The sequence below is a fragment of the Neodiprion fabricii genome, chromosome 4 (assembly GCF_021155785.1).
Source record: "Neodiprion fabricii isolate iyNeoFabr1 chromosome 4, iyNeoFabr1.1, whole genome shotgun sequence".
Classification (NCBI taxonomy): Eukaryota; Metazoa; Arthropoda; class Insecta; order Hymenoptera; family Diprionidae; genus Neodiprion; species Neodiprion fabricii.
Window position 1 is genome coordinate 26332664 of NC_060242.1, and position 26626 is coordinate 26359289.

Below are 26626 nucleotides of genomic sequence, written 5' to 3' on the forward strand. Positions count from 1 at the left end.
TGAAAAAAAAAAAATAATGACGAAGAAGAGATGTTGTTAAAGGATGCAGGGTTTGCAACATACTGACTCACCGTTAGGACATTGGAATTCGTCGAACTGGCATTTCCATTCCTGGCAGCTTTTCTCGTCACTACCGTCATCGCAGTCTTCAATTCCATTGCAAACGAGGTTTCGCTTAAGACACTGGCCACTTGAGCATTGGAAATTTCCTGGACAACCTTCTTTTTCGCAATTGAATTCGTCGGATCCGTCTGAGCAATCATTTTCCGAATCGCATTTCGCGGCTAAGCTAACGCAGTAAGCACTATCCTTAGATGTGCCATTGACGCATTGAAATTGTCCAGCAGCGCACTTTGAGAAAAGAGGGTTCGGCAGTTCAATGGGACCACCTGTCGACAGCTTAACGCTTTCGATGATTGAAACAGGAATTTCAATTGATCCTGTCGTTGTCGTGAGTTTTTCAGTTACTTCATAAGTGTTTTCTCCTTTGGTAACAGAATCAATGCTTGCCTCGGAGGAACTAGTGCTTTGAGCTAAAAAAGTCTCATGATTACTCGAAACGTTATCAGTTGTTTCGATCTTTGAAATATTGTCATTATTTTGAACATCGGATGTTGGATTAGGTGCAGCTACCGTTGTTTCTGCTACTGGCAAGGTGTCTGTACTATTATGTTGCTTAAGATTTTCTTCAATGTGCACTGCCTCGGGTACAGCGTCATTTATTTTCGTAATATATTGATCGATGACACTGCGACTAGTTGTACTGCTTGGATTATTTTGTATTAGCACAACTGTATCACTTGCATTCTGGTTTGACTCTATTTCTGGCCTATTTTCACTGTCAGTTCCAATCTTTGTTTCGATAGATGGAATATTGGAACTCGTTGAGCTGTTTTCAATTGTTTCTTCAGCAGGAATGTTTGCGGAATTCTTCAAGATGTCCTCAGCCTCAGGCGAGATGATATCACTCAATGATTCTACGTGAGTGTTATTTTCGTTGTCCATAACATGAATCTTAGAGTCAGTGCGAGGAAGTAAAGTTTCACTCTTATTATTTCCTAAAGTCATCTCATGAACTACCGCTTCTGATATCGTTGGTATATTAGGCTCAATATTGTCTACAATTGTTCTAGGAGAACCCGAGGTATTAACCAACGTCTGTCTGGTCGAATTTTCTTCTTGCTGAACAGACGGTTCATTATTCATTATTTCTGTGATAATTGCTGGAGGAATTTCAACAGAAAGCATTGTTGTTGTAGGTGTTTCGCGATCTTCGGCAACTGCAGTAGCCAGGTTTCCTATATTTTGAAAGCTCAACTCCTTTTCCTTCTTGTACTTGTACTTATCGAGTGTCTTCTTTTCAACTGCCTTTTTCTTAACATCTTGCTTCTCTAACGGAATTACTCGTAATTCGTCGTCGGACAGTTCATCTTCTTCAACAAATTTAGGTTTTCCAGTCGGGGTGAAAAGTTGCTTGTAATCAAATTTATACGGCATTACATCATCTACCACTGCTTCGGACACGGGTCTGATATCGTCCGTTGTTATCATCGGACTTTGTGTTGTAACCTTCGTCTCTTTGTCCTGCTGCATTTCTGTCTCTTCCGGAATTGAAGGCGTGAGCTGTTTCAAAATGGTTGTCTTGTATTCCGAGTTGGTTGATTTTACATTTTCAATTCCCGTGACATCAGGTTGTGAAATTTCTGTCTCGTTGTGTGGCTTTAATTTTTGCGTTGAATTCTCAACGGTTTCAGTGCGCTCTTGCGGATAAAGATTGCCGTTTTCAGTAGCATTAGTATTTTCAACGTTAATTAGCACCACTCCATCTTGAACAGAAGGGAGTGTCTGTGATTCGGTGGTGAGATGTAGAACGGGAATGGATGTATTTTGAATATTTCGTAAATGATCGTTGCCCATTTCTTCTTGGTTCACTTGGCTATTGTTGTTGATCAAGTGCTCATGTTGACCACGTTCATAGTTAATACTATGATCCATCAGCTTCTCTTCACTCTGTAGTATTTTTGCGGGAGTTGAAGTGGTAAAAATCTCATTTTCGGTTGTCTGTAACTCATCAGGCATAATTGGTACTTGGGTAGTAGCATTGCCTTCTAAACTGGATCCGTGAATAAACGTTGGCGGTGGTAGGACTGTAGCACTCTTTTCGCCGTCGCCTAAAACAGCTGACACGGTGTTTGTGTCGTTGGTTTGCTGGTCATGGTGCTTTTCAGTGGTTATTGTCTCGTCATTCTGAAGAACAGTTTCGGTTACAGGAATCATTCGTTCTAATTCCAACGGAAGAATGGGGATTTCGGTAGTAAGCTTAGCCTCGTTAGAATGCCCGTTAATTATTTCCGGTAATATCGTCGTTTGAGTATCAGAGATCGATTCAACAGTAGTTATTTCTGTGTGATCGGTAAGAGTATTTGCATCAGCTGCAACATTGGTATTGTTAGGAATGGTTGAGACTTGTTCTCGAGTATTTTGTACCGGTGTTCGTTCGTTTAAGTCGGTATAAGAAGAGTGTGAAATTTCGTTGTGTTCCGTAGATTGTTCGGTTAAAGTTTGATTATTCTTTACTATATCTACATCACTTTGAACTGGTACCACCGTCGTGTTTTGAGCATTTGACGATGCGCTAGTATTACTTGTATCCACTACATCGTTTATGTTTTGCTCCTTATTTTCTTCTCCGAAATGTTTAGCTAGATTCGATTCATTTTCGTCCACAATATCGTTATAGTGATCTTCAAAAATTCTCTCGGTATAATCAACTACAACTTTCTCCGATTGTACGGGTTTCTGTGTGTTTGACGATGTATTACTTATTTCCTTACTAGATATTGAAATGTTTGCAGTTTCAGTGGTACCTTCTATAATTTTCTTTCCGCTATTTTGCGGCGACGAGCTTTCGTTTTCACTGTCTGATACAGCTTGACGGTTGTCGGATGTTTCATCGTCATCCTCCAACGGTATAACGCTCAAAATCTCTTCCGAATCGTTTGTTCCCTCCGAGTGGATAGAAGAATTTACAGCAGGTTCATTTCCATGTTCAGCATCGGTGTGAACTTCATCCTTCGAGGCCTGCCCAGCTTTATCTTCGACCGACGATTCATTAGTCACATGTAGATGATGTTCGTTCAAACCATTATCAATTACGCTTACCGACTGATTGTGACCATTCCTGTTACTAAGATCTTGCAGTGATACTTCCTCGGTGTTGTCTGTATTCTGAAGATTATTTGAATCTTCCGAAGATGTGTCATCGGGATTATTTTCCAAATGAACTTGCGTTGAGCTTTCCGCATTTTCAACAGCAACACCCGACATAATTACTGGTTCTTGATTTCTTACATCTTCTACAGAGTAACCTTCTTGGTGCATTTGTGTTTCATTGTTAATTTCAGTAGGAACAGATAGTTCAAAGTCAGTATCATTCAGGTGTTCACGAACTTCATTTAAGGCACCGTTAAAGTAGATGTTACTCGAATCACTTTGCAATTTGGATTTGTTACCGCTTTCCTCAGAATGATGCGCAATGACGTCTGGTATGTGAGCATCGAACGGGTTCGGTTCATCTTGTTCATCTTTATCCAATCTTGGAGCCTTTTTAGATATCTCTTTCTCGTGTTGGATGTCTGGTAAGTATGGTGACATGTTTTCGACGTGCTTCTCATCAGAAAACTCACCTTTGTCTGCAGAATGTTCAACGGAATTCTCAGCAAAAACTACCGGATATGATGGATGTTCAGTGACCATGGAATTCTCCGGTAGGAGAGGTGGTTGCTTCGGACTGTTTTGTAGCGTTTCAGTGTGATCAATGTTTTCGGTTGGATGATATTCGTTAATTTTTGCTACATCATCAAGCTTAGAATCATTGTGAATTGAGTTTTCCGTTGAGTGAACGCTTGCAATTTGCTCGGGCGATAACTCCGGAATTATACTATGCGCGGAGTGTTCAGTAGAAGACTCTGTGTTAGCGATGACCATGATGTGCTGGTCGTCAGATGACGTTACATTTTTATTAGCCTCTATTAACGGTTCGACATTTTCACTTAAGAGCTTTGGCAGTATTTGATATACAGTTTTCGGCATGTTTTCTATAACGTTGTATTCTGTTGTTTCCGGTAGTGTTTGCTCATTACCCGATGTACTCGGGATGCCGTCAATCCCGTTACTTCCAGTATCATTCATTGTCGTCAAAGATGGTTCGACCATGCTGGAATTAGATTTGGAATTTGAATCTTCACTGGCAAAGCCAGATTTCGCTTCAACCATTGTTTCAGGCATTTTGTCCGACGTATTTACTCTTTCAGGCTCTACGGAAGCTGATGGTTTGATTGTAGCTGTAAAGAATGGCGCGGAGTCTGATTCTGATTCCGGTTCTGCCGCTAGTTCAATCACTGGAATGCTCTCTCGAATAGGCGTTGGTGTACTTGTAGGTTGAATCACTGAGTCCAAAAATGAGTCATAATCAGGAATAGCCTTACTCCTAGATTCTCCAATCTTTGCTCCTGATACTCCTTGAGGCTGTTCGAATTTTTCGACGGTCTCCGTTTTATTCTCGGATTCGTCTGACTGTACAGTTTGAGTCGCAGGTGCATGTGAAACGGTCGAATTTTCTCTCGACTCTGTAACCGGAGCTGCTTCACTTTGCGATTCGGATGGAAGTACGAAATGTTGTACCAGATCATCTTGCAATGCGAGATCATTCACTGGTGCAGTAGAGGATTCAGCCTGAGTAACTTCAGGGTTATTCTCGGACCGCAAGTTGTGTTCGACATCTGCTCCGGAAGTAGTGACGTTTTCGAATTGTGCTGGATTCTGTGGCACCATAACAGAAGTTTCATTGTTCATGCCTTGGCGGCCTTCAAGATGATAAATAGAATCAACGGACGGTACGATATTATGTTCAGACTCATTTTGGCTAGGTTGCGATTCATGAACTGGTGTGATATTCGAAAACGGTAATATCGGCTCTGTTTGATTATCACTTTTCATCGATTCAGAATTTTCTTCGGCCTGAAGAGTTTTTCCTGATGTAAGATTATGTTCCGTTTGTCCCTCAAACTCCTTCTCAGCTTCTGGCATAGATGTGGGTGCAAGTGTGTTCCATTTTTCATCAGCGTTGGAATTCCCGTCAGCGGTAGACTGAGCGTTCGCTCCCGCAGAGTCTCCAGAAACCTGCGAATATTCAGTAGACGATGGTGTACCTTCTTCAGATTCTACATTTGTATGCAGGACAGTATTGTAATGATCTGAAGAAATACTTGGTGAATCAGACTCAGGTCTGGAATGTGTCACCAAAGTAGACTCGGTTTGAATTTCATCATTCGCGACCGGTTCAACTTTCGGTTCAGCCATTAGTGTGTTCTCAGGTTCTGGTTCAACAGATGGTTGCGGTTCGGATACTGGCTCAACTGGTTCGACGAGTTTTGTTGTTGAATTCGCAGCTGTCGTTGTATCAGGCTCATGTTCAGCAACCGTCACTTTTGGTTCAGGCGCAGGTTCAGACTTCGCTTCGGGTTCGGATTTAGGCTCAGTTGCTGGTTCAGGCTCAACAGTGGGTTCAGGTTCTGCTTTTGGTTCGAATTTCGGCTCCGATTCAACAGAAGGCTCAGGTTCTGCCTTTGGTTCGGACGTTGGTTCCGGTTCAACAGAAGGTTCAGGTTCAACTTTTGGTTCGAACATTGATTCGTGTTCGACAGAAGGTTCGGATGTTGGTTCCAATTGAACAGATGATTCAGTTTCTACTTTGGGTTCAGATACTGGCACTGGTTCAACGGATGGTACAGGCTCTGCATTGGGTTCGGATGACGGTTCCGGTTCGACCGATGGTTCAGGCTCTGCATTGGGTTCGGATGATGGTTCGGGTTCGACGGAAGGTTCAGGTTCTGCCTTGGGTTGGAATACAGGTTCGGGTTCAACAGACGGCACAGGTTCTGCTTTGGGTTCGGAGGTTGGCTCAGGTTCTGCTTTGGGTTCAGAAGTCGGTTCAGGTTCTGATTTGGGTGTAACAATTGGTTCGACCTTCGGTTCGGATTCCAGAGTAGGTTCAGGCTCTGACTTCGGTTCGCCGGTGGGCTCAGGCTCGGATACCGTATCAGGTTCATACACCGTTTCATGATGGTGTTCGTGCATCGTAGGCATCTCGGAAGTAATATGGGGTTCGTCCATCTCTACGGGTACGGCTTGCGAGTTGTCTAATTCCTGGTGTATGGGACTGAAGGTTGTCTCGTGTCCTCGGCTTCTTCCTTGAACGCCGTCTTGCGCGTATCCTTCGGTGCCGTGAACGTGAGAAATGTCTTCATTCATGTCGACGTTACTCAGATCGTTCTCGTCGCGGCAACTCGTTCCGTCCGCTTCCAGCACTTTCCCGTTCAAACAAGAGCAAACGAACACACCCTCGGAATAATCGTACCGGCAACTATCACTGCAATTCATTTCACCGTGTTTACAATCGTCGATCAGACGACTGATGTCCAACTTCGACAAATGGTATTTACCGACCATACTGCCAGTCTCCTGCAACGTCTTTTCAACTTCGTTCCTCATCTGCTCGGGCGCTGGTACCGGAGGGTAACTGATCCTGAATTTGACTTCTCCATTCCTGCTGATGTTGTAGACTTTGACAACGGACAAGTTCGCCGCCAAGTGCAACTTTTCTTTCAAATTTTCTTCAATCTCTTGCGAAACGTCTCTGTAAACCCTCGATTTTGGATTGTCCATGCCTTCCGTCCAGTTGAAATTGTCCAATGTCAATAATCCGTCGAAGGCCTTTGGAACCGTTTCATATAAAGTTTCGTCGGTTGTTTGCCACGGTGGTAGAGTTGAGGCTTCAGGAGGAGGACTAGCGGGGGGGTTTCTCATATATTCTTGACTGCCGGATGTTTTGATGTCGCCAAATTGGCGTGAACTTGTGTGTCCGTCACTTTCCAAAGGCTGCGTCTCCTCTTGCGTAAGAATTACACCAGCTGAAAACGAATAAGCTGAATTTATTTACTGTGCGAACATGATCGAGCTGTCAATGAACAAACTTCCGAAATACTTTGACTTTCGCAAAATGTCACGCACGCAGAATACATTTGCGTGTACAATTAAATACTTTCAACGCTTGACAATTTCAATAATGATCATTAGTTCGAATGTTATACGTACTTGCGGCCAATATGGCAATAATAATAGCAATGGCCAGAACCAAAAGACCGCATCCCCAGCAAACTATTCGTCTCCAGTACGAACTTCGAGACCTTTTGTCCTTAGTGACGTACAATTTTTCTCCTCTGCAACATAAAAAAGTTAGAAGTGAACGTTTGGCAATCGATAAGGGAGCAATGTTTTTTTTTTTCTATCTGTATGGGAAGCATTTTGTACAGCAGCAATCGTACCATCATAATCATCTGCGACCAGCCACGAAGTTATAAGAAGCACCTATGTAGTAAAATTAAATGTTTTCTATAAACTAAGGAGTCTGTATAATCTAAAACCTAGACATGGGTATAATATAAGTAAATCTTTAGTGCGATGTCTGAATCCCCATAACATGTTTTGCTCCCCAAGCTGTTAGTGTCTTGACGTGCCCACGCGATTTCCATCCTCCAACTCCGTGAAACCCCTGAGTACCTGAGGGCATTCCGCCAGTGGGAATAGTCGACCAGTCCAGCAGTCGGGTCTCTCAGGCTAAGTCCTTCGCGCCCCAGTCCTGGGCCCAAATCGAAACGAACCCCAGCCACAGTCGTTTCAACTTCAGCATCAGGACTTCTGCTATGTTCAGAACCAAAAAATTCGTTCTAACTAGTTTCAGCTCTAAGCTAGCTATCTATCACAACTCTATAAACGCTCTAATGTACGCCATATTCTGCAATAGATAATTGTAATATCGTCGAGCAAGCATGACGGCGAGTCATTTCCTAATGAGACCAGAAGAGGATAGATTTTATATTAATGGAAACCATAGACCGTTTTTAACCTATTAAATTCGATTTTTATGACGTACGATGTTGTCGTGGAGCTCGCGCAGTATTTAATTCTGGCAAACTGCTTATATGCTGGTCAGAACTATATTTATTTTTTATATAGTTGGTTGTTTTTCGAAACGAATCTGTTGACAGTTGAAGGAGGATGGAATGTGCATTTTTATTATATTGAAAAAAGCCGATCGTGTGTTACACAATTAGAATAGCGATCAGGCATGTATACGTAAGCTTTGATCTTTCAAGTCAAGTTACGTATTTTCGAGTCACAGAACAACTACAGAGAGAACTCAGACGATCTACTTTCGCCTGTGCAAATAGTTTTGACGAAATAAAATCAGTCTAAACTACGAGTGAAGTAACGAAACTGGCGTTAGCGAAGTCTTGTTTGATCTAAATTTCTGCGACAGATTTTGTGTAGCGCTAATTTTAAGAAAGCATATGTCTATTTCTAAGTGCATAACATTATTATATACAATGGTTTTACGAACGAGTGAGAACCTGAACAAAAAATACATATCTTGATTATGATCAGTGTACAATTTTTTACGATTAAAGAAAGTTATGCTTGTTCAATACATTGGCAATAGATAGACGCTAATGTGTTTTAAAATAAGGATTAATAAAAGAACTTGGTATTTTTATTTATTTCTTACGAACGTAATTGTTTTTCCGAAATTTAGTTTCATTAACGTAGGTTTCAACCTTCAAATTTCTATTTTATCTATTTCTATTTTCCTTGTGCAAACTTTTTCTACGAAGGATTAACAATCCCAAACCTGTAGCAAAATTAGGTGAAGACGCGTATCGATGTACATAGTTAAGTGTGGAAATTAAAAATTAATGTTACCTGATGTACTTTCTGTGCTCGTTTACGGGCACGAAGTATTCCTCGTAAGGGTCTGCGGGTACCTCGCAGGCTTCCTGGCCTTTACTTTGTGCATTTGCACCGTTGTAAGGCCTCATAGACACCAATTCTAAGTTAACGGCTTCGACCTGTTCCTTCTTTCCATCTAAAAATATCACCAGAGATTGAGTTCATTTTCCAATTACGATCTCAAAGCATGTAAAAAAATGAATTCTGTATCGTTTTTGCAGTTGCTACAACTGACCCTCATACAACATTAAGAGAAACACTTTGTTAAAATTCTTTGTTAATTTTTTTCCTTCCATTCCATTATTAGCTATTCATATATATACTCTACTTTGATCGATTGGCGTGACGTATAAGTGTAATGCGCAGATCAACTATACAATTAAAGTGCGATGAAAGTCTGTCAAGGACATTGCGAATGTACAATCTATGTGACATAGTATTTTTGAAAAATTAGTCACAACGATTACGTTACTGGCGGTTTTATACATACATCGCAAATTTCAGCAGAAACTCTAAGATGAAGCGATTCAGCAGTGGCAATGATAGACATCCATGTACGCAAACATGGCATGACTAAGAATATCTCCGAATTAAATTACCTTGTGGGCCTAAACTTTTACGACCGTTCAGTACGTTGAACACCTCGGAGCAAAAATTCCTCAACCGCGGTCACATTTAAATGTCAACCGATGTTCTCAAGTGTAAGAGACAAAATGTAACCGACATATGTGAATCGTTGGTTTTATATTCTATCCAAAGAAAAGGAAGACAAGAGTCGTAGAAAAAGAGTTAGCGTCACATTGTTTGAACAGATTCTTACATTCATTATAATAATGGCCTGCAAGGTCAAACGGCCTTCCAATAATGAAATCGAACGCTTACGAGTGGGCTTTGAATATTTGTCAATCTGTGAAAGATAACTTTTGGCGAAAAGATCAAGGTTTACTGACATGAAGTCTAAAGTCACATTCCTTGGTTTCCAAACTCGCGCAACTATCCGGATCAACTATACATAGATTGAGTGAGTGATTACATATAATTTCATGCGATTTTAATCGATTTCAAATGATTTCAAGTAACTTTAAAGTTACCGCTTTCCAAAGTGGTTTGCGATTTTAAAAAGTGAATACACGTATGACTCTGAACGAATTCAAGAGATTTTAAATGATCACATGTGATTTCAAGTGATTTCACGCGACTCCAGGCGACGTTGTGCGACTTCAACTGATTTCAAGCTATTTTAAGTTATTTCAAAGTGACTACTTTCCAAAGTGGCTTGCAATTTCAACGAGCGATTACACCTTCATATGAAATCACCCTCAATACCCGAATGACCGATCGAAAACATACCATTGCTCTGTATGCTGGCAGCACTCGTGTTGAGGAAACTGGCGTCATTGTTGTTCCCGTTTCCATGAACACCGTTGGACTTTGTGGCGCTCGGCGGTTTCTCTTGATTATCGGCGGGCAATTCTATCCTTGTCTCAGTCTTGTACTGTGGTTCCGGACTCGTTCTTACCGGTTCAACGTAGTGCTGCGACACGAAGGACTGTCGGTGGCCGTTATCGACCTTCTGACTCGTCGCTGCTGAAGACGCTTCGTCGATCGGCGTCCTGTAATCGCTCTCCACGGTTATCTGACTGTTCTGCAAGCTCTCCGTGTGGCTGTTCTCCAGCGTCGAGTTCGAGTTGTCGGAGCCGTGATGGCCTTCGTCGTTCGAAAACGCCGGGTTGTCCGTTCCTCCGTCTGACATTTTTCACGGATTTCGCCCTTCCTTTTTATACCTAAGTCCAGAGTCCAGACCGGTGAGATCTTTCCCCTTTTTCCTCTGTCATGCGGTCTTTTCTGAAACAGAATGTTGAAAGCGTGTGTTTAGATCCAGGGTGCAATTGGAAATCCTTTGCAGCGAAGCAGGAATCAACTTTTTTAGTAACTATTCAATTTAAAAAGAATGTCTTAATAACGATACTCTCTACCGATACGACTGCGAAGCTTCGTTTCACATACACAAAAATCACGCCAACGATCAATTTGGATATTCAGGAAAACCCAATCACTTAATGAAAAAATGGTATAATAATTTCATCATTTATGTATACCTAGCCTTTGACTTCATAATGTAAAATGAGTTCCAAGAAGTTAATATCTGCATTTTCATCGACCGGTCTTTCTATTGTGCCTAGAGAGATGGAATTTTTTGCCGACAACAATTACAACATCAATGAATCTGTATTTTTTCTCAACAATTTTTAAATTTAATACTTGTAAAATAATTTATTCAATTTTAAAGCCAGTATTGAGATCGTTCAAAGACAGAGAATGCAGAGAGAGAATAGGAAGAACGAAAACAGTAAAAACAGAACCGGACGCGCGTCAATAAAACTGTAACAAAATATTCCCTAAAAAAAAAAAATTAATAGATCTTAGATGAGCAATTAGCACATAGTTACGAAATTCATGAATAATCATATTGTAAGGTGAAATATTTAAGGAACAAGCAAAAATGTCAGAGTTGATTGCAGTTAAATCGTATACTTCAAACATTTACAGATCAGTAATTCTGTGACTCGAAGTATGAAGATATTCGTATCCTCCCTAGCATGCAGATGTAAATGTCAACAAAAGTATAAAACACCGTATAATAATTTATGCAGTACTATATCTGTACTAAAGTGGATAAATTGCGTATTCAAAAGTCAATGACAGGATCGTGAGATATTCCGTTCTACAATCATCGGATCGGTGAGAATTGCCGATCCAGCATCACCGTATCGTCATAATATCACACACCGATTGCAGACGGGTATTTTGTCCACTGAATATTACTTCTTCCTGGCAATTTTTTCCCCCCTCAGGTCGTACCTCGGAGGCGATAAACCGGGGCTTCAGAACAGCAAAACGGACGAGAGGTAGAAGTAAAAAAAGATGAAAAAAGGGTGAAAAAACGAATTCACGCGAGCAACTCGGCGCGGCGCGAGTCTCGAAACGCCGCGGCAAGCTCAAGCGGTACTAAAACCGGCTGACCCTGAGACGACGACCACAAAGGACTGATTCACCGGGGTTCTGGCTGGCCCCTGTTGGTCTCGACTCGAGACTGGGTTCGTATTATTACCGAGCGTAATTTAGGCCCCGATTTTCTAACCCCGGATCATCGGAACCGCTGTTTACGCCACAGCCCCAAGTTTCGCGATTTCCATGCGGCAGAAAAACGTCCCTGCGATAAACAGGATCATCTACCACCTTCGGGCATGCGATTCTTCGACCTCTCATCCAGGCATTTTTTACTCTCGGACAATTCCTCCGCGTCCCAGCTTGGCAAAGGTCAGGGTGTAACGTGCCGCTGCATCGATCTTGATAAAACGATCCTGTGGCGTGCGGCGAAATCACCGAGAGTTTGCAATGCTGTTATACTCGGTTATACTTGGAGAGGAATGAGAAATTCATGCAGCGAGGAGCAACGCTTCGCTTCGTTGCCCGTGTATCGCGTATATTGTATACTTGGAGTCGTTGCCTCTCTTGCGGGAATTGTTTGAGTCCGGACAATTACGTATCCGGTTCATGTTATACGCGTGTAAATAGTTTGACGTGCTCCGATGAGTCAAGAATCAATTATCTTTAGATTATTGTTTATACTGGAAGCCCGTCACGGTTTCGCCGGCATTTAAATTTAATGAAATGAAATGAAAATTCTGTTTGGATTAAAAAATCTTGCATACGGTTGAGAATTATTTGAATGAAAATTCATAGTATCTCACCGAACCAAACTCCTCATCCAACTCACCTTCTTATCTGTAAGAGTTTAGTCAGCGTTCGCATAAGTGTCGATCCTGATCCGAATTAGCTTGCAAATATCTTTATATCCCCGACACTAATGATCTGTTTTTAACGAAATGTAGCATAAAATCTGGCCAAACGTTGTAGCTATTTACAGGTGTAAAAAAAAAATCAAAATCGTTTCAGTAGTTCTGGATTTGTAAGCGAACGTACTTCAGAAAGACTTTGACTGTGCGTCTTATATTTATGTAGATATACCATGAGATAGTTGTTAACATTCAGGAATTCATTAAGTTCCTATATTCGTAAGCTACGAAGATTTTTATAAAAATTCAAAAACAAAGAAATGCTAGAAAAAATCATAAACACGAACCCAGATATCGACTCGTCATTTCAAATCACCTTAAAATCATGGTTAAGAATTGAATAGATTCGGCTGAATTTAATTTCACGGTGATACTCGTTAGGAAATGGTAGTTTCTACGATTCTGCTAGGCCACTTTTTTTTCATCACATTGGTATCGATAAATATTCAATTTTTCAGCACTCGCGTCAGCTTTTTTTTTTGAAAAAAAGCTATGTTCAATTTACCTTCGACGACATCACAATAAATCGCTTTTATCCTTAAGAGTTTTGCGTCATTTATCTATGATTATTGTTTTATGCTTGCGGACTTCTACGTTCCAATCAGTGTGCAGAAAATATTCTGATTTTTATATTCTATTTTTCATTTGATATCGTTAAGAAAAAAGCGAAGATCAAGATCTATGCCTGACAGTTTTGAAGAATTTCGCATATGCTGTAGGAATAGATAGTGCTCAAAATCATATTTGGTTTTCCCAAAACCAATCTGCGTGCGTATACCGAGTAACAAAAAAAGAAAGAAACTAATCGTAAGCGTGATTTCACGCATCCCCGGAGACATTTTTTTTTTAGATAAATTCACTGAACGCTGTGATTAAAACTTTCAAAATGTAACGTCGGCTTGGATATAAGATTTTTAGTGAAAATGATCACCAGAGATGTTTAATTTAAAAATTTTGATGACGATTTTGTTTGTGGAGATTTTACCGATGAGTTGTTTTTTTTTTTTTTTTTGGACGAGGAATTATGTATGCCTGTTTTTCAATTAGCGGAATATTACAGCGTTGGAGTAGGTGGACCTTTTAAGTTACGAATATTTCGTTACGCAAACGAGTTTGAATTACAGATATTCTTGAAAATCAATGCCAGTCAGCGTGTTTACCAGAACTTGGAAAAATTATCTAAGACTCACAAATATTCGCCAATGATATACTTATTATAATAATAATATACTATAATAATACACATTGCAGATACCAATTGTATAAATGTGTCAGTAATTACATCCATGTATAAGTTTGAATTCGAATACGTCACACATTACGCTTCGATACTGTAAAAACGAGCGTGTTAATTGAGCAGTTTGTTTTTCGGGTACTGCAAGTCAATTTCTGTCTTCCGCTTTACTAAATTCGTAACTTTTAATTTGTCAATATTTTTTTTTTATGTCTGAGTGCACAGAGATTATATATTTCCTAATTGATTGAAAGATAAGGAAAGAAAATATACCAGGCATGAAAAATTTTAAAAGTGATAAGATACATGCTCTGCAGTGTCTCTTACGGAACCAAAAATGAAAATAACATTAACGAACATTAAAATTTTGTTTAATTTTTTTTTACCGTCGCATAGCACAGTTAACAATATAATTAAAGTCCGAAATTTTTCTAGCGAGGCAGCATATTTTTGGTTTTTGGATTTAACATATTTCTCATTCCAGGATCTGACCAGACTGTGATAAATGACAAATCAGGCGTGTTACGTTACATTCAATGTTGAAACGGATCAGTGTTTTCAATTCATATCAAATAATGATAATATAAATATCGAATTGGAAAATGACTAAAAAACGTATATTTTACGCATATATTAACGTGAAGATTATGCGGGTGAATCGGTAACACACACATCGCAGATTAATTGCTAGGAATGTGTTTTATAATGGTCGGCTGCATGAAAACCTGAATGACGGGTAAAAATCGCCAAATCGAGTGCTTTTAAAATCGGTTCTCCGTCCTTGAGGTCTAATATATACGCTGAGAGAACGTGTAGTGGTTGTTATCCGGTACTCTGTCAGTTATATAACGTTGTGTGCCTAACTTATCAGTAATATGAGTATATCAAGCGTCCGAGTGTAATACGCTACGTATACAGAGACGTGTGAGCGTGTGATGTACGCAAAAATCGTCGCCTTTACACTTTCATCGGTACCCTTACGTACCCTGATACTTTATTCTAAAAATAACGCGCCGACTTGAGAAATTATCGAATTTTCCGATATTTTTGTCACCCCGCAGATTATACAAATTATATTTATATCGGTGTGATAAGGTAGGATAATGGATATGAGATGACGCACGATTTGATGGGCAGTTTTCTTTGCTTTACATCCGTTACACATATCGACGGAGATTGATTGTGTTGATTTTCAAAATTTTCAAATCCCTCAATAGAATTCTGCAGCAAAAGAAGTTTTGAATTATACAGGTTACTGCTTTGGTGGTGTTGCATACAGTTCTTGACTATTTTCATGTTTTACCGTCAAGTTGAAAGAAAATGGTGCATGCATGCACATCATTACATGATTCCGTGAATTTTCATTCTCTTCGTTGTATAGGCCCATTTTTGACGAATCGAAATCGAATTTACTTGCCAGCCAAAAAACTGTTCAAAGAAAAAGGACAAAGCATTCATCTTCTAAAATTTTCAGCAAAAAATAATTACGTTCTTAGTCTTTGACAATGTTTACAACATCTAAATCATTAAGGATTATACCATCACGCGTAAGAGCGTGAAATTTTTTGCTCTGTTCAACGAGTATTGTAAAATGAAAATTTTCTTCAATTAAAAACGTCCAGGCTGCCGTAACATCGATTTTTTTTTCCAAACAGTTTTTGACGATGAAAGGGTGATTCAATACTTTTCATCTGAAAAGATGGCTTCAATAGCAATCCGATGATTACGTGGTTTTTGTTAATACGACTTTTCAGTCCCGAAATATGATCGAATGAATATTCTATAATTTCAAGAATTGGCAAAGTTTATCTGCTGAAAAATGCGGAACGGGAACTCGACTAATGTCGAAAAAATCAGGGATGATACTTCGTAATGTGGTTTATAAAAATCCCTCACGGTAAAGAAATCGAAGGTGTCGAGGTCTGCTTATAAGTACAGATAAAATTCGTCCGATACTAATATCTGGCAATCAAAATGAAATATATCTGTTAAGAATTGGGAAAACCGACACTTTCTTATCCGTGTAAAAATCCATACCTATTCCAAACTTGAAATTGTGTGAAAATAGTAAAAATTGCGTTTAATTCATCGCGCGGTTCGCCCGAAAAATATTTCATAGCATTTACACCCAACAAAGAATTTCCAATAACCGCAGGTTACAAGTCATTGTTACACATATTTTCTAACCTGCATAATACACGTGTCACGTGATTGCATAACGCACACCCGGTTATGGAATAATAGCCGGGACGGCGGCATGCATCATGGCCGAATTAAATACCTACAGTGACGAGGATTACTTCTCCCGCTGGTTGTGAGATACATCGCGTGGATGAGAAGATAATGCACGAACAACGCGATTATAACCGACACACGGGCTTGACTTACAACGCGCTGTTATTGCGTAGCCGTATTTCTCTGTGTATATTGCCTATTATATACTTGAATGACCTATGACGCCGGCAAATGTGGGGGAGCATCTTCACGGTTTTAAGAATGCATAGTATAGGTGTTATACCTATATTTTGTACAAGAAGCCGTCCTTACACCGGTTGCTCGGTGTTGCTTACTCGACCGGATTACCTAAGTTACTTTCTAGACATTCCGCGCGAGACAATATTACCTACCTCCACGGATTGTATTCACGGGTATTGGTGGTCGCACACTTCTATATCTGCTGCACGGTGTAACTTGAGTGCAGATGTCGATATCTATTGAACGTGATTGAAATTTTGCACGATGCGAATGGGCTGTAAGATTCGAATTTTCAAATCGTGCACTGTGGTTCGCATGTATTTCAAAACAGGAGAACATTTTTTCAATCACTTTTATTCCGGTCATTATTTTTTTAGAGTTGAAATATTATGTTTCTTTTTTTTTTGTTAACGCATTCTTTGAATTGTCGTCTTTGTCGTAGAAAGATGTGGGGAGAAAAATTTTCTGTGTGAATTGAAAATATTGCTGTGGTTCCAATTTCTTACGGAATTACATTGGAAGGGAGAAAAGGTATTGAAAAAAGCTTACTCCAAATTCTGTCAAATTAATTCAAATCGGAGTCGCAACAATGGAAGAAAATATTGTAATTACCGTACATCCAAATTGAATTGTAATTTTAACTAAATATCTCTAACAGGTACATATTAATAAATACGTTTGCAGTATAATTTACACGTGCCTACACGGAAAAATAAAAAAACGATGTAATTATGATGAATAATTATAGATGTATTTTAACTACGATTCTTCTGGTTCGACAAGAATTTTTGTGAAAAAAATAACACGGACATATCGTGCAACTATTTTAATTCCATTTTCCTTTCGGTCCTGTAACTTGGAACAATAACAATGAAATTCGGTGCGAGGACGTGGCCGCCAGGCGCCATGGCTGATCAACTTTTCACTACGCATACATATAAATAAGTACGCACATGTCTGTGTATCGCCATGCATGTACAATTTGTATAGAAATATTTCAACAACCAGCGGTCGATTGGTCACCTTCGACTTCCTATATCGAAATATAAAACGGTCCGATCGCTGCAATAACACGCTGGAAGGGGAGTTGTGACATTTTAAAGATTTCCGTGACCGGTTTCTTTCGGCTCTGTAAACAAAATAGTTGTGCAGTCATGCACGTCAAGCGCAAGTATGCAGGTATTGCCAGACACCCACAGACGCCAGTTTCTACGTATATTTAAATACGTTACGTAGGTATTATAATTCACCGGAGAATGTGGCATATGCGGTCCGATAAGCGAGAAGAGAAGAATGCCGCTTATGCGGACGTTGAAATCACCGCGTAGCGAGTCGGGAAAATAAATAAAATACGTGTCACCGAGGAGGAATACCTATCCTGACCAGTCGTTGAGATCCCCCCGATGCATATATGCATGCTACAGCCACACGATATACGTGTCTCGGACGAGGTGTGATCATGGGTATGAGATATGCATCATATAATGGGGAAAAAAGACGCGATGAGCGTTCAATTTGAGCCGTGGTATAATATGGGCACCCTTGGGTGCAAGGTATATACGAGGTTATCTAACGCGAGATGAATTATTAATAAAAATCGCCTCTTTTAATCATTCGAACAATGCGGTATAAGGCACATAGGCGTGCATGCAGGTTACATACCCAAGGGTATGTCGCGTGTTTATACACGCACACGCGCGCGCAAAATATACATACATATGTAATCGTGAAACATTCAAGAACAGGGTGCGCCTACAGCTGTAACACTCTCGACTTATGCGTCACCTCGGGTTAAAAAAGCGAATTCCTATTATCGAAGGAAATGATTCGCGTAAAAACGATCTATGTCCTTGTCTATTATAGCTGGATACAGGTATTCTTATGCCCGCATACTATTTATATCGTAGATTTATACAGGCATGGCTCCCTTTCTCCAGGAGACACCGCAGAATTGCTGCAGGGCGTGTCACCGTTTCTCGAATATGCATGTAGCTAAGTATAAGTATTTTATTACACATCTTCCGTACATTTATATATAATATTTTACAGCCCACTATCGTCAGCTTGGCTTTGAAGTTTTGATACTCGCTTGAAAAGCTTCGATTGGGCCGAGAATATATGATTGTATTTACACACTGAGGGAAATTTAATTTGCTGTATGGTTGTTGAAAAATTATATTCAAAGTACTGTTTACAATAACGATTTACTTTATGGTTATTGCAAAATTAGATCTGTTTCTTTAGTTTACTACGTTTGTTCAGTTAAATAAGTCCTTGACGTGAATTTATTGTTACGACAACATCAAATTGTTACCATGAGAATAATTCAGGACTGTACAGTAGCCATAATTGCGAAAAATAAAACTTCGCTATTTGACAAAATTGATCAAACAAATGATTTTCAAGCTGACAGATTGACCAAATTTTTGTTTTTATCTTCCAATTTATCTACAAACGGCGCTTAGAATACCTACAACGTGTATAATAATGGGACATATCCATCTGCAGAGTGTAGAGCTATTATTAATGTATTTTCCGCTAACGAGCGTGTAGCCGAGAATTGTGCAGATCTTGGAGCAGTACATTCATATATAGGTATGTAACATGGCGGGTTAAGGGAAATACAAATAATCCGGTTATTATGCCAAGCGCGTCTGTTGAAGCCGAAGACGATAATTAACTGAACCATTACAAACTTAAAACGGGTAATTCACCGCGTGCGGTTTTTCTTGCGACCGGCGTTGTTCGTTCTTCATTAATATTGTATGTAGTGTCATTCGGGATAGAATGAATGGCACGTGCTCAGCACCGGAGAAGAGCATCCGCGTCTCGGCCATTACGCATTTTATTATCGTTTTATCCCATGCGTCATAATAAATTTAATTCATTGGGTACTCGCAGAGGAAATCTCTGCATCACTTGTTCTTCTTCTTCTTTGTATTGCATTCTTTTCTTTTCCTTATTTTTCTTCATTATGATATCATCGAGAGATAGAGAGAGAGAGAGAGAGCATACTTGACGTAGTCTTGTCGTGCGATTCGTTTGCGTTTTGAAACGTTCAATGTTCAGCCGAGTTTTGTACGTCTAATTGATACATCTTCGCATCACGTCGAACACTCTCGAAATTGTTATTTCAATATTGCCGGAATCGTGACTTTATTCAAATACAGATACGTGCAATTAAGCAAAGCAGCCAATCGTGACGATGTAAACTTTTCCAATCGGTATAATTAACTGACGATTTGATGATTTACTTTATCGGCGTTACGGCCGGGTCGATGAACTGAAAACTGTATCTCATAATTTTTGAAAGTATGCAAAATAGTTTAAAAAATACCGTCTTTACAACTGCGGCGTCATATTCGAATGAACGAGACAATTCTCAACAGTGATGAATATCGAACAAAGTTTTAAATTATTTTTTCATTTCATCTTTCGACATGAGTCCATCATCGAAATATCGATGCTTGGAACAGTGTTGATTTATAATGATGAGTTTTTCATTAGTAATATTTGAAAAATCATTTCTTTATTACCACACTATTATCTACTGTTTTACAGCCTAATATAACCTAACTTCTATTGATATGCGGAGCTAATTTTGCTTTCAATATTCTCGTATTTATGATTGGAAAATCAATTAAGTTGGAAACATGTAAGTATTGATGATATATTCGAGCGGGATACTTTCTAAAACAACATCTGTTTCAAAGATAAAGAAAAAACTGGCATCGTTAAAAGACTTTTTGTCAAAATTTCGTATCTGATGGAACAAAAACATTTCAACTAAGAAGACTTTGGTGATGACTATCTATGTCAAACTAAATGTACTCTAAATGTAGTCGCAAATTATGAGCATGAGTTGTAATTAGAGTCCGATTTCGTGTGCGCATCAGTCTAAAAGCCTTCTTATTTCTGCTCGTCGTAATTTCGCAAGGTAATAAAAAAACAGGACTAACCTGGTTCCTAAATAAATACCGGCTCTGGTTGGCGCGAACGTTATACACCGCATCTGGAGAATGTCGGCTGCAGCCTTTCACCGTACATTTGTTTTTCCCAATGTTCAATTAGCGGTCGGCCGCGATGCGATGTGTTTTCGAAGAGCTCGAACAACCGTCTCCGAGCGATTCCGAGCGTACATTCGCAGTTGAAAGCTGCAGAAACGTCCTTGGACATTTCGTCCTTGCGGAACCGCAGGATCATCTTTCGCTGATCAAAATGTACGGCGCATTCGGAGCTGCGTCGCACATATCAAAATTAACCGACAGGGATCTGCCGATATTCGTAGGTGATGGTCAAAAAGTACATAATGGCCGTTGGGTGGCTTAGGATTTGTTGCTTGGATTTTATATTTTGAGCTTGCACCGTAAAAAACTAGTATAAAAAAAATAATAATAACCATGTCATGTAATATATATACGTGACAGCAAAAAATGGAAACAGATATAGATTCGGCACATTAAAACCTTTATATGTATAATTTTTTTTTTTTTGCCAGATTTCGTTGCAGACCTGTGTAATATGACGCTTTGACCATTGATTCACGCTTCACAGCGTTAAAATTATTCACAAGAGAAGATGTATTATTACAGCTGCCGTAATATTTCCATGCGTCAAAGTTCGATATAAAATTAATTATTTTATCAGGATATCAGATACAAAATCGCACTATTTTACCTTTTAGAATTTTTTCACAGTCCCGTTCTTTTACTACCTTATCGCATATTATGTATATAGTTATATTACGTCTGTCTAGAAGAACAGAATTAACTTTTTTTTTTTTGACACGGGCTCAAAAAAAAAAAAGAAAAAAAAACACCAGTTTATGTACAATTTCAGGTAAATATGCACGATGAAATTATTTAAAACATAAATTCTTTAAATACCTATAGAATAAACGTTCGAACAAATTTTGACGACGGTGCTATATCACATATTTTCTGTTAATTCTCTAGGTATCTTGATTCTCGCTTTTTTCTACTTTTGACCGTATTTTAAAATAACAAGGATCGAGTTACGGGATTTCTGAACATTCGTCGTCTTGCCCGTTCATTCGACTTTTCGGCCTCCACCCATCGAGGATACCATCGAATACAGGGGCAGCCGAGACTCGGGTTCCACATCACGCCGGATCGGTTTGATTAGAAAGTGGGACAGCCAGTCGGACTGCAGTAGCAGCTCGTGCCACAGCCCCCGGGGTTAGCTCAGGCTTACATAAAGCCCTGCGCGCGTACTTGCGAAGTCTCGGCTGTCGCCGGGTTCGCTCGAGGTGCGCGCAGGCGAGCAAACGCTTGCGGATTAGGTTCGTGCGCAGCGCGCTGGACCAACAGCCGCGGGCTCTGCGCGTGCGCACGGCGCCGCGCATGCGGGCAAATCGCATTACGGCCAACACCTACGCGTCGCGCAAGCCTCGTTTGCCCACACACTCTTTTATTCCATACATACAGACACGAGCCGGCGACATTCCTCATCCGGCTACCGCGGCGATTCTCTTGAGTTTAGAGACGCAAACTGACGCTGCCTGCGCCGCCTGTGCCAATAATCCTGTGGATTTTGCTCTATGCAGAATATATTCGTTAACGGACTCAGGATGTGTAGCGGCAGAGAATTTTTGGGGAACCGGATAGTTTTAAGAAATCTTACCATGCATTCTGGATAAATCAGGGAGTTTATGTCGGTGAATTCCTGGATAGTTCCTTGGAATTTTTACGATTTTGTTTCGTTAAACCTCAAAGACAAATATTATAAATTAAATTTGTAGGAAACATATTGGTGTGAAAAAGTCTATGTGTATAAATTGAATTCCCAGTCTTTGTGAATTTCACGAAAAATTTCAAATCTTGCCAATAACCGAAAACTCAGAGTAATTCACTCTGTTCAATGCGTGTTACATTCTCGAACTGAACTAGTTGTTTGGGTATGATTTGTTTCATCCTCGTAGGGGAGGACGGGGTAAGACGGGGGTGGGGGCACGTATGACGTAGGAGTAAGCGACGTTTGGTGTCTTTCAACGAATTTATCGTTTTCCTTATAATGTTCCCTCTAAATAGTTTATGTGACACTGATATAATATTTGAACCTAATAATTCGAATACAGGTGTTAATGTGAGCAGAAATTAGTGCATCGGCAGGTGAGAAGAGAATTTTTCAATTAGCGCTTATATTTCTGTCACAATTTTTGTTTTCGTTATAAATTAGCTACCGGGGCAAGACGGGACAATGCTATGAACTGTAACCCATCTTGAACCATGCCATATTCGTAGGCCAAATACAGAGGTACCGTGCATTTTTACCCATTCGTCTGTATCTCACTGTAGGTACTAAAATTGAATACCTCTTGTTTTAGGATGGTGAGAAACTATCCCCACTAGCGTTTCCCGTCTTGCCCCACAGGCCCTACTAGTTTCGATTTTTTAATTTTTATAATGAAAATTGATTAAACTTGAACGTCAATTGTAAGACTGATTGCCAAAGAGCTGCACATATCTTATTAATAAAAAACTAAAATTGTAAAAATAATGTGTTTTATTTATGTTCAAAGCTTAATGTCCCCGTCATGCTCCACCCTTCCCTACGCCTACATGTACCTATCATTGCCTATTGTCTTCAAGTAAGAATGACGAATGTTTATTGAAATGTTGAGTAACTCAGATTGAGAAAAATTAAATGAAATTAAAGTAAGGTTGACTATTTCAAGTTGCAATCAAGACATTACGCATAATTTTGCCAATTTGCTTGAAAATAGTGAATTACTTTGGTAAGGATAGACAGTTGAAATATATTCTGTAAAAAATCAATATTTTCGACGTAAAAAAAATTTGTTGTCCGAGTCCGAGAAGTTGATGAGCCATAGAATCTAGATACTCGGTAATACTGAAATTGAGTCTAGCGGCCGTGGGTATAAAGTAGTGTACGAAGAACCTGACGGAAGAAAGAGTCCCCGCTTAGTCTGAACAAAAACACACTTTCGTTTCGCACGAGGTTCAAATTAGTAGGTACAACGCGTTAACGTAACGAAACGTAATTGCAACAAGAAACCATTGTTTTGTAATTTGAGAATTACTTTGAAAGAGTTATTAGTTTCCATAATACGAATACGTTTGCTTTAATACATGGATATGCACGGGTTACTGAATTTTATACAATTCTGTAGCTGTAAAACATTGATTTTAGGTAAAAAAAAAATACCGTATCATTATAAAATTTGTCTTACGAATATAAACCTCATTACTTTTTTTCGATTTTGTTTTTACGGATTGCAATGAATGATGTACATCTAACTTCATAAATTTTTACCTCCTTCGAATCATTTTAATGTCGTGTCCAGGTATCCGATTCGCGATTCTTGTTCTTTTTTAATTGCTTCGTTAAGTCCTGACTTGAGCCTCATCGTTTCGCATGTATATGAAAAAATCCAAAGTTATCGCGAGTGAAAATGTAACACTTTTCGTAATTTCTAGAAAGATATTTGAGGACACGAATTTTGTCTATAACAACTAGCTAATATCGTCCGGATATTTTACCGTGCACAACAGACTCATGCCAATGAGTTTTTTTCTTCCTTATTTTACTAATTGCATCTTTCGGACTTGAAATAACTGTAATTAAACAATTATTACGGGCTATTATTTCTTTACTTTGTATTAACCCACGTAACGAGTCAGTCTGAAGAGTACTTAGTTGCATACAGTTTCGTATTGCAGGGTAGTCTGTGTTAATGCGTTTTTGAAGCGATCCTTATCACTAAGTGAACCTGTCTTCAAGGACTCGTTTGTCTGAATTGGCGCAATTCCTGGTTGACTGGCTGATGCGCCGACGTGTAAGTTGGTAGTTAAAGTGAGATATTATTATTTATTTAAATAATTAATATTGCGCCACTGCAATAATGACCTGGCTGCAAATTATAATATTTACACTTAACGCGACTGCTTTTCTGTCTCCCCGATCGGAATCGGTTAAAAACTGATGACCGGAGAAGATTTATAAACGACGACGGCCTTGAAACGGCGAAAGACGTAGAATATAAAAAGGAACCAAACACGATATACGTAATTTGCGAAGAATTTTGTGACCTCCGTGTCCCGACGAATTTTGATACCTAACATTAACCGCTCAGGCTGCGTTTCGCATTGTAAAAGGACCTCGTCCCGCGTCTTGAATCATTATTAGCTCACCGCGCGATCTCTAATGTATTCCGAACACAACTGTACAACCGACATTAATCAATCAAACGGATCGATGAATTGCGAAACAAATTTTTTATAAAACGGCTTTACCGCCGCCACAGAGAACTGATCCGAACTTTAATTATTACGTCAACTTGAGTATAATATTATAGACGTATGTAGATCAACGAATTATGAATCGCTTTCCCCAATCCAAAAACCGTGAGTGTGTATCTGAAGCGCAGGTGGGCAGGTGGGCAGGACATATATTTTAATCGTGCGGAGATTTTTATTCGATCTCGATTGCAGACAGCACGTGCCGCGGTAAAAATTTTTGCTCGACTTTCTTGTGCGTGTCTCAAAACTGACAGGAATAAAAGAAGAGATCGAATAAATCACGCGTATGCCGTCATTAAGGAAGACAAAAAATTCTGTCGAATTAAAAATACTGCCCGTAGTGCGAGTGAGTTCCACGTGTTTTTCATCCGTGGCCAGTTTCAGAACACTTGAGATCCAGAGATCACGTAACCCTGAATAATATGGCAAGTCCAGTTTTCGCACGAGATATGTACCTACATATATTTTCAAACGGTACTGCATTTCCTGCATCCGCACAGGTATATTATCCGAAACTCTTTATACCGCAGCTTTACGTCAGTTCAGCACTTGCGGTGTGTCGACTTGGCGGAATAATTATAAGCTTCGCCATAACCACCGATGGTGCCGGACTAAATAATTCCAGCAAAAAGTGGATCTCGATCCTTTCACCTTTTTGTCGGGGCGAGTTAATCGGCCGATGGCGACTTCTCGGTCTCCTTCATTGGGTTGCATTCCTCTCCGTTACTTCGCCAAGATTCCGAGTATGCAGCAGCATAGTGCACCTAGATGCACCTTCGTTTCCGTTCCACACTAATGCCTCGTGCAACACGCACCGGAGGCTACAACAGGACTCGAACGCCCCTTCTTGATGAGCTACGAAGACGATGAGGCTGAGGCTGATGCACATGGCTTATGGTTAGTATTCATCCCGGCGTTTCGTCAGCCTCTCCTAAGTCTCGTTGAGTTAGCCTGACGTAAGCCGACGATGATAATGTTCTTGCGCAGTTTTAGGCAAGCTAACCGACGGCTAGACCCGGCCAAGTCAAAGACTTGGAACTATTCGAGGGGACTATGACGAAGTATAGATTTGGTGGAGGTGTTAATTACACTTTCTGCGACCAAAGCGAAAAGGCCACAACGTCAAAAACTCCAGGCTTCGAGAAAGAGTTTCGTTTACCGATAGCTGCAGTTAACTGCAATGATTATCGATGAGAACATTTCAGTTTTATTGATGTATTTGGCAAGAAATATTCACTTGACGTGACCTGCGGCTTTTTTTCTACAAACGAGGTTTATTTACCGTGGAAAACGGACTATCTACTTCGACACATGAAGTTTCAGAAGCGATCGCCCACATACGCCAAATGATTCCAAGTGTTCAGTGACGTGGGTCTACGTGAATACGAGTTCATTTAGAAAGTTGTTTGACACCGAATGATACCAAATGCTCAGTCATGTGAGTTCACATGATTTCGAGTTCGTTTAGGAAGCCATTTGATTTCAGCGATGCTTTCAAGAACGGTCGATCGATGCTCCCTACAAAAGAAAGCACCGATTGCAACGATACCGAATAAACATTCCCTCCGTTTGCCAGAACTAATTCGTACCAACGAGTCCGATGGAATGGCATGCCAGTGCAGCAAGAGTTGGAGCAAGCTACCGAGACGCGGAGGCACGAAGCTACCGAAGCAGCACAAAACGAAAGGAAAGTGGTTACCATAGAACGACCTTGCCGCAATGAAGCTGTCCGGATTAGTTGCCGAGCTAGAATCGTACCCGGTGCTGTGCGAGCGGCACGTTTACAGGCAAACGTTAACGTGTTGATCTAAGGATGTTTCACAGGGGCGAGAAGGTAGGAAGTCAGGTAAGAGAGTGCCGATTTCGGTTTCGTTGATTGCGGCAGGTGAGGATAAGCGGAAGTCGTCGAGGCCTCCAGGAATCGGCGC

The 26626-nt window shown here is 40.0% G+C and overlaps 1 protein-coding gene across 4 annotated transcripts in view; it reads right to left on the reverse strand.

The window, feature by feature from the left end:
* The window catches only part of LOC124181448 (titin homolog), a 45727-nt gene that overhangs the window by 3609 nt on the left and 15492 nt on the right, over positions 1-26626 (reverse strand). The window contains exons 1-6 of one of the 4 annotated variants that reach the window (XM_046568031.1): positions 20376-20779; positions 10198-10692; positions 8821-8983; positions 7621-7761; positions 7156-7280; positions 72-6971 (exon numbers count right to left, since the gene is read on the reverse strand). In XM_046568031.1, coding sequence (XP_046423987.1) covers positions 72-6971; positions 7156-7280; positions 7621-7761; positions 8821-8983; positions 10198-10600 — 7732 coding nt within the window. In that variant the 5' untranslated portion in view covers positions 10601-10692; positions 20376-20779. Of the gene's footprint in view, positions 1-71; positions 6972-7155; positions 7281-7620; positions 7762-8820; positions 8984-10197; positions 10693-20375; positions 20780-26626 lie in introns of those variants that run through there. The other 3 variants (XM_046568032.1, XM_046568030.1, XM_046568033.1) reach the window with 3 other exon arrangements.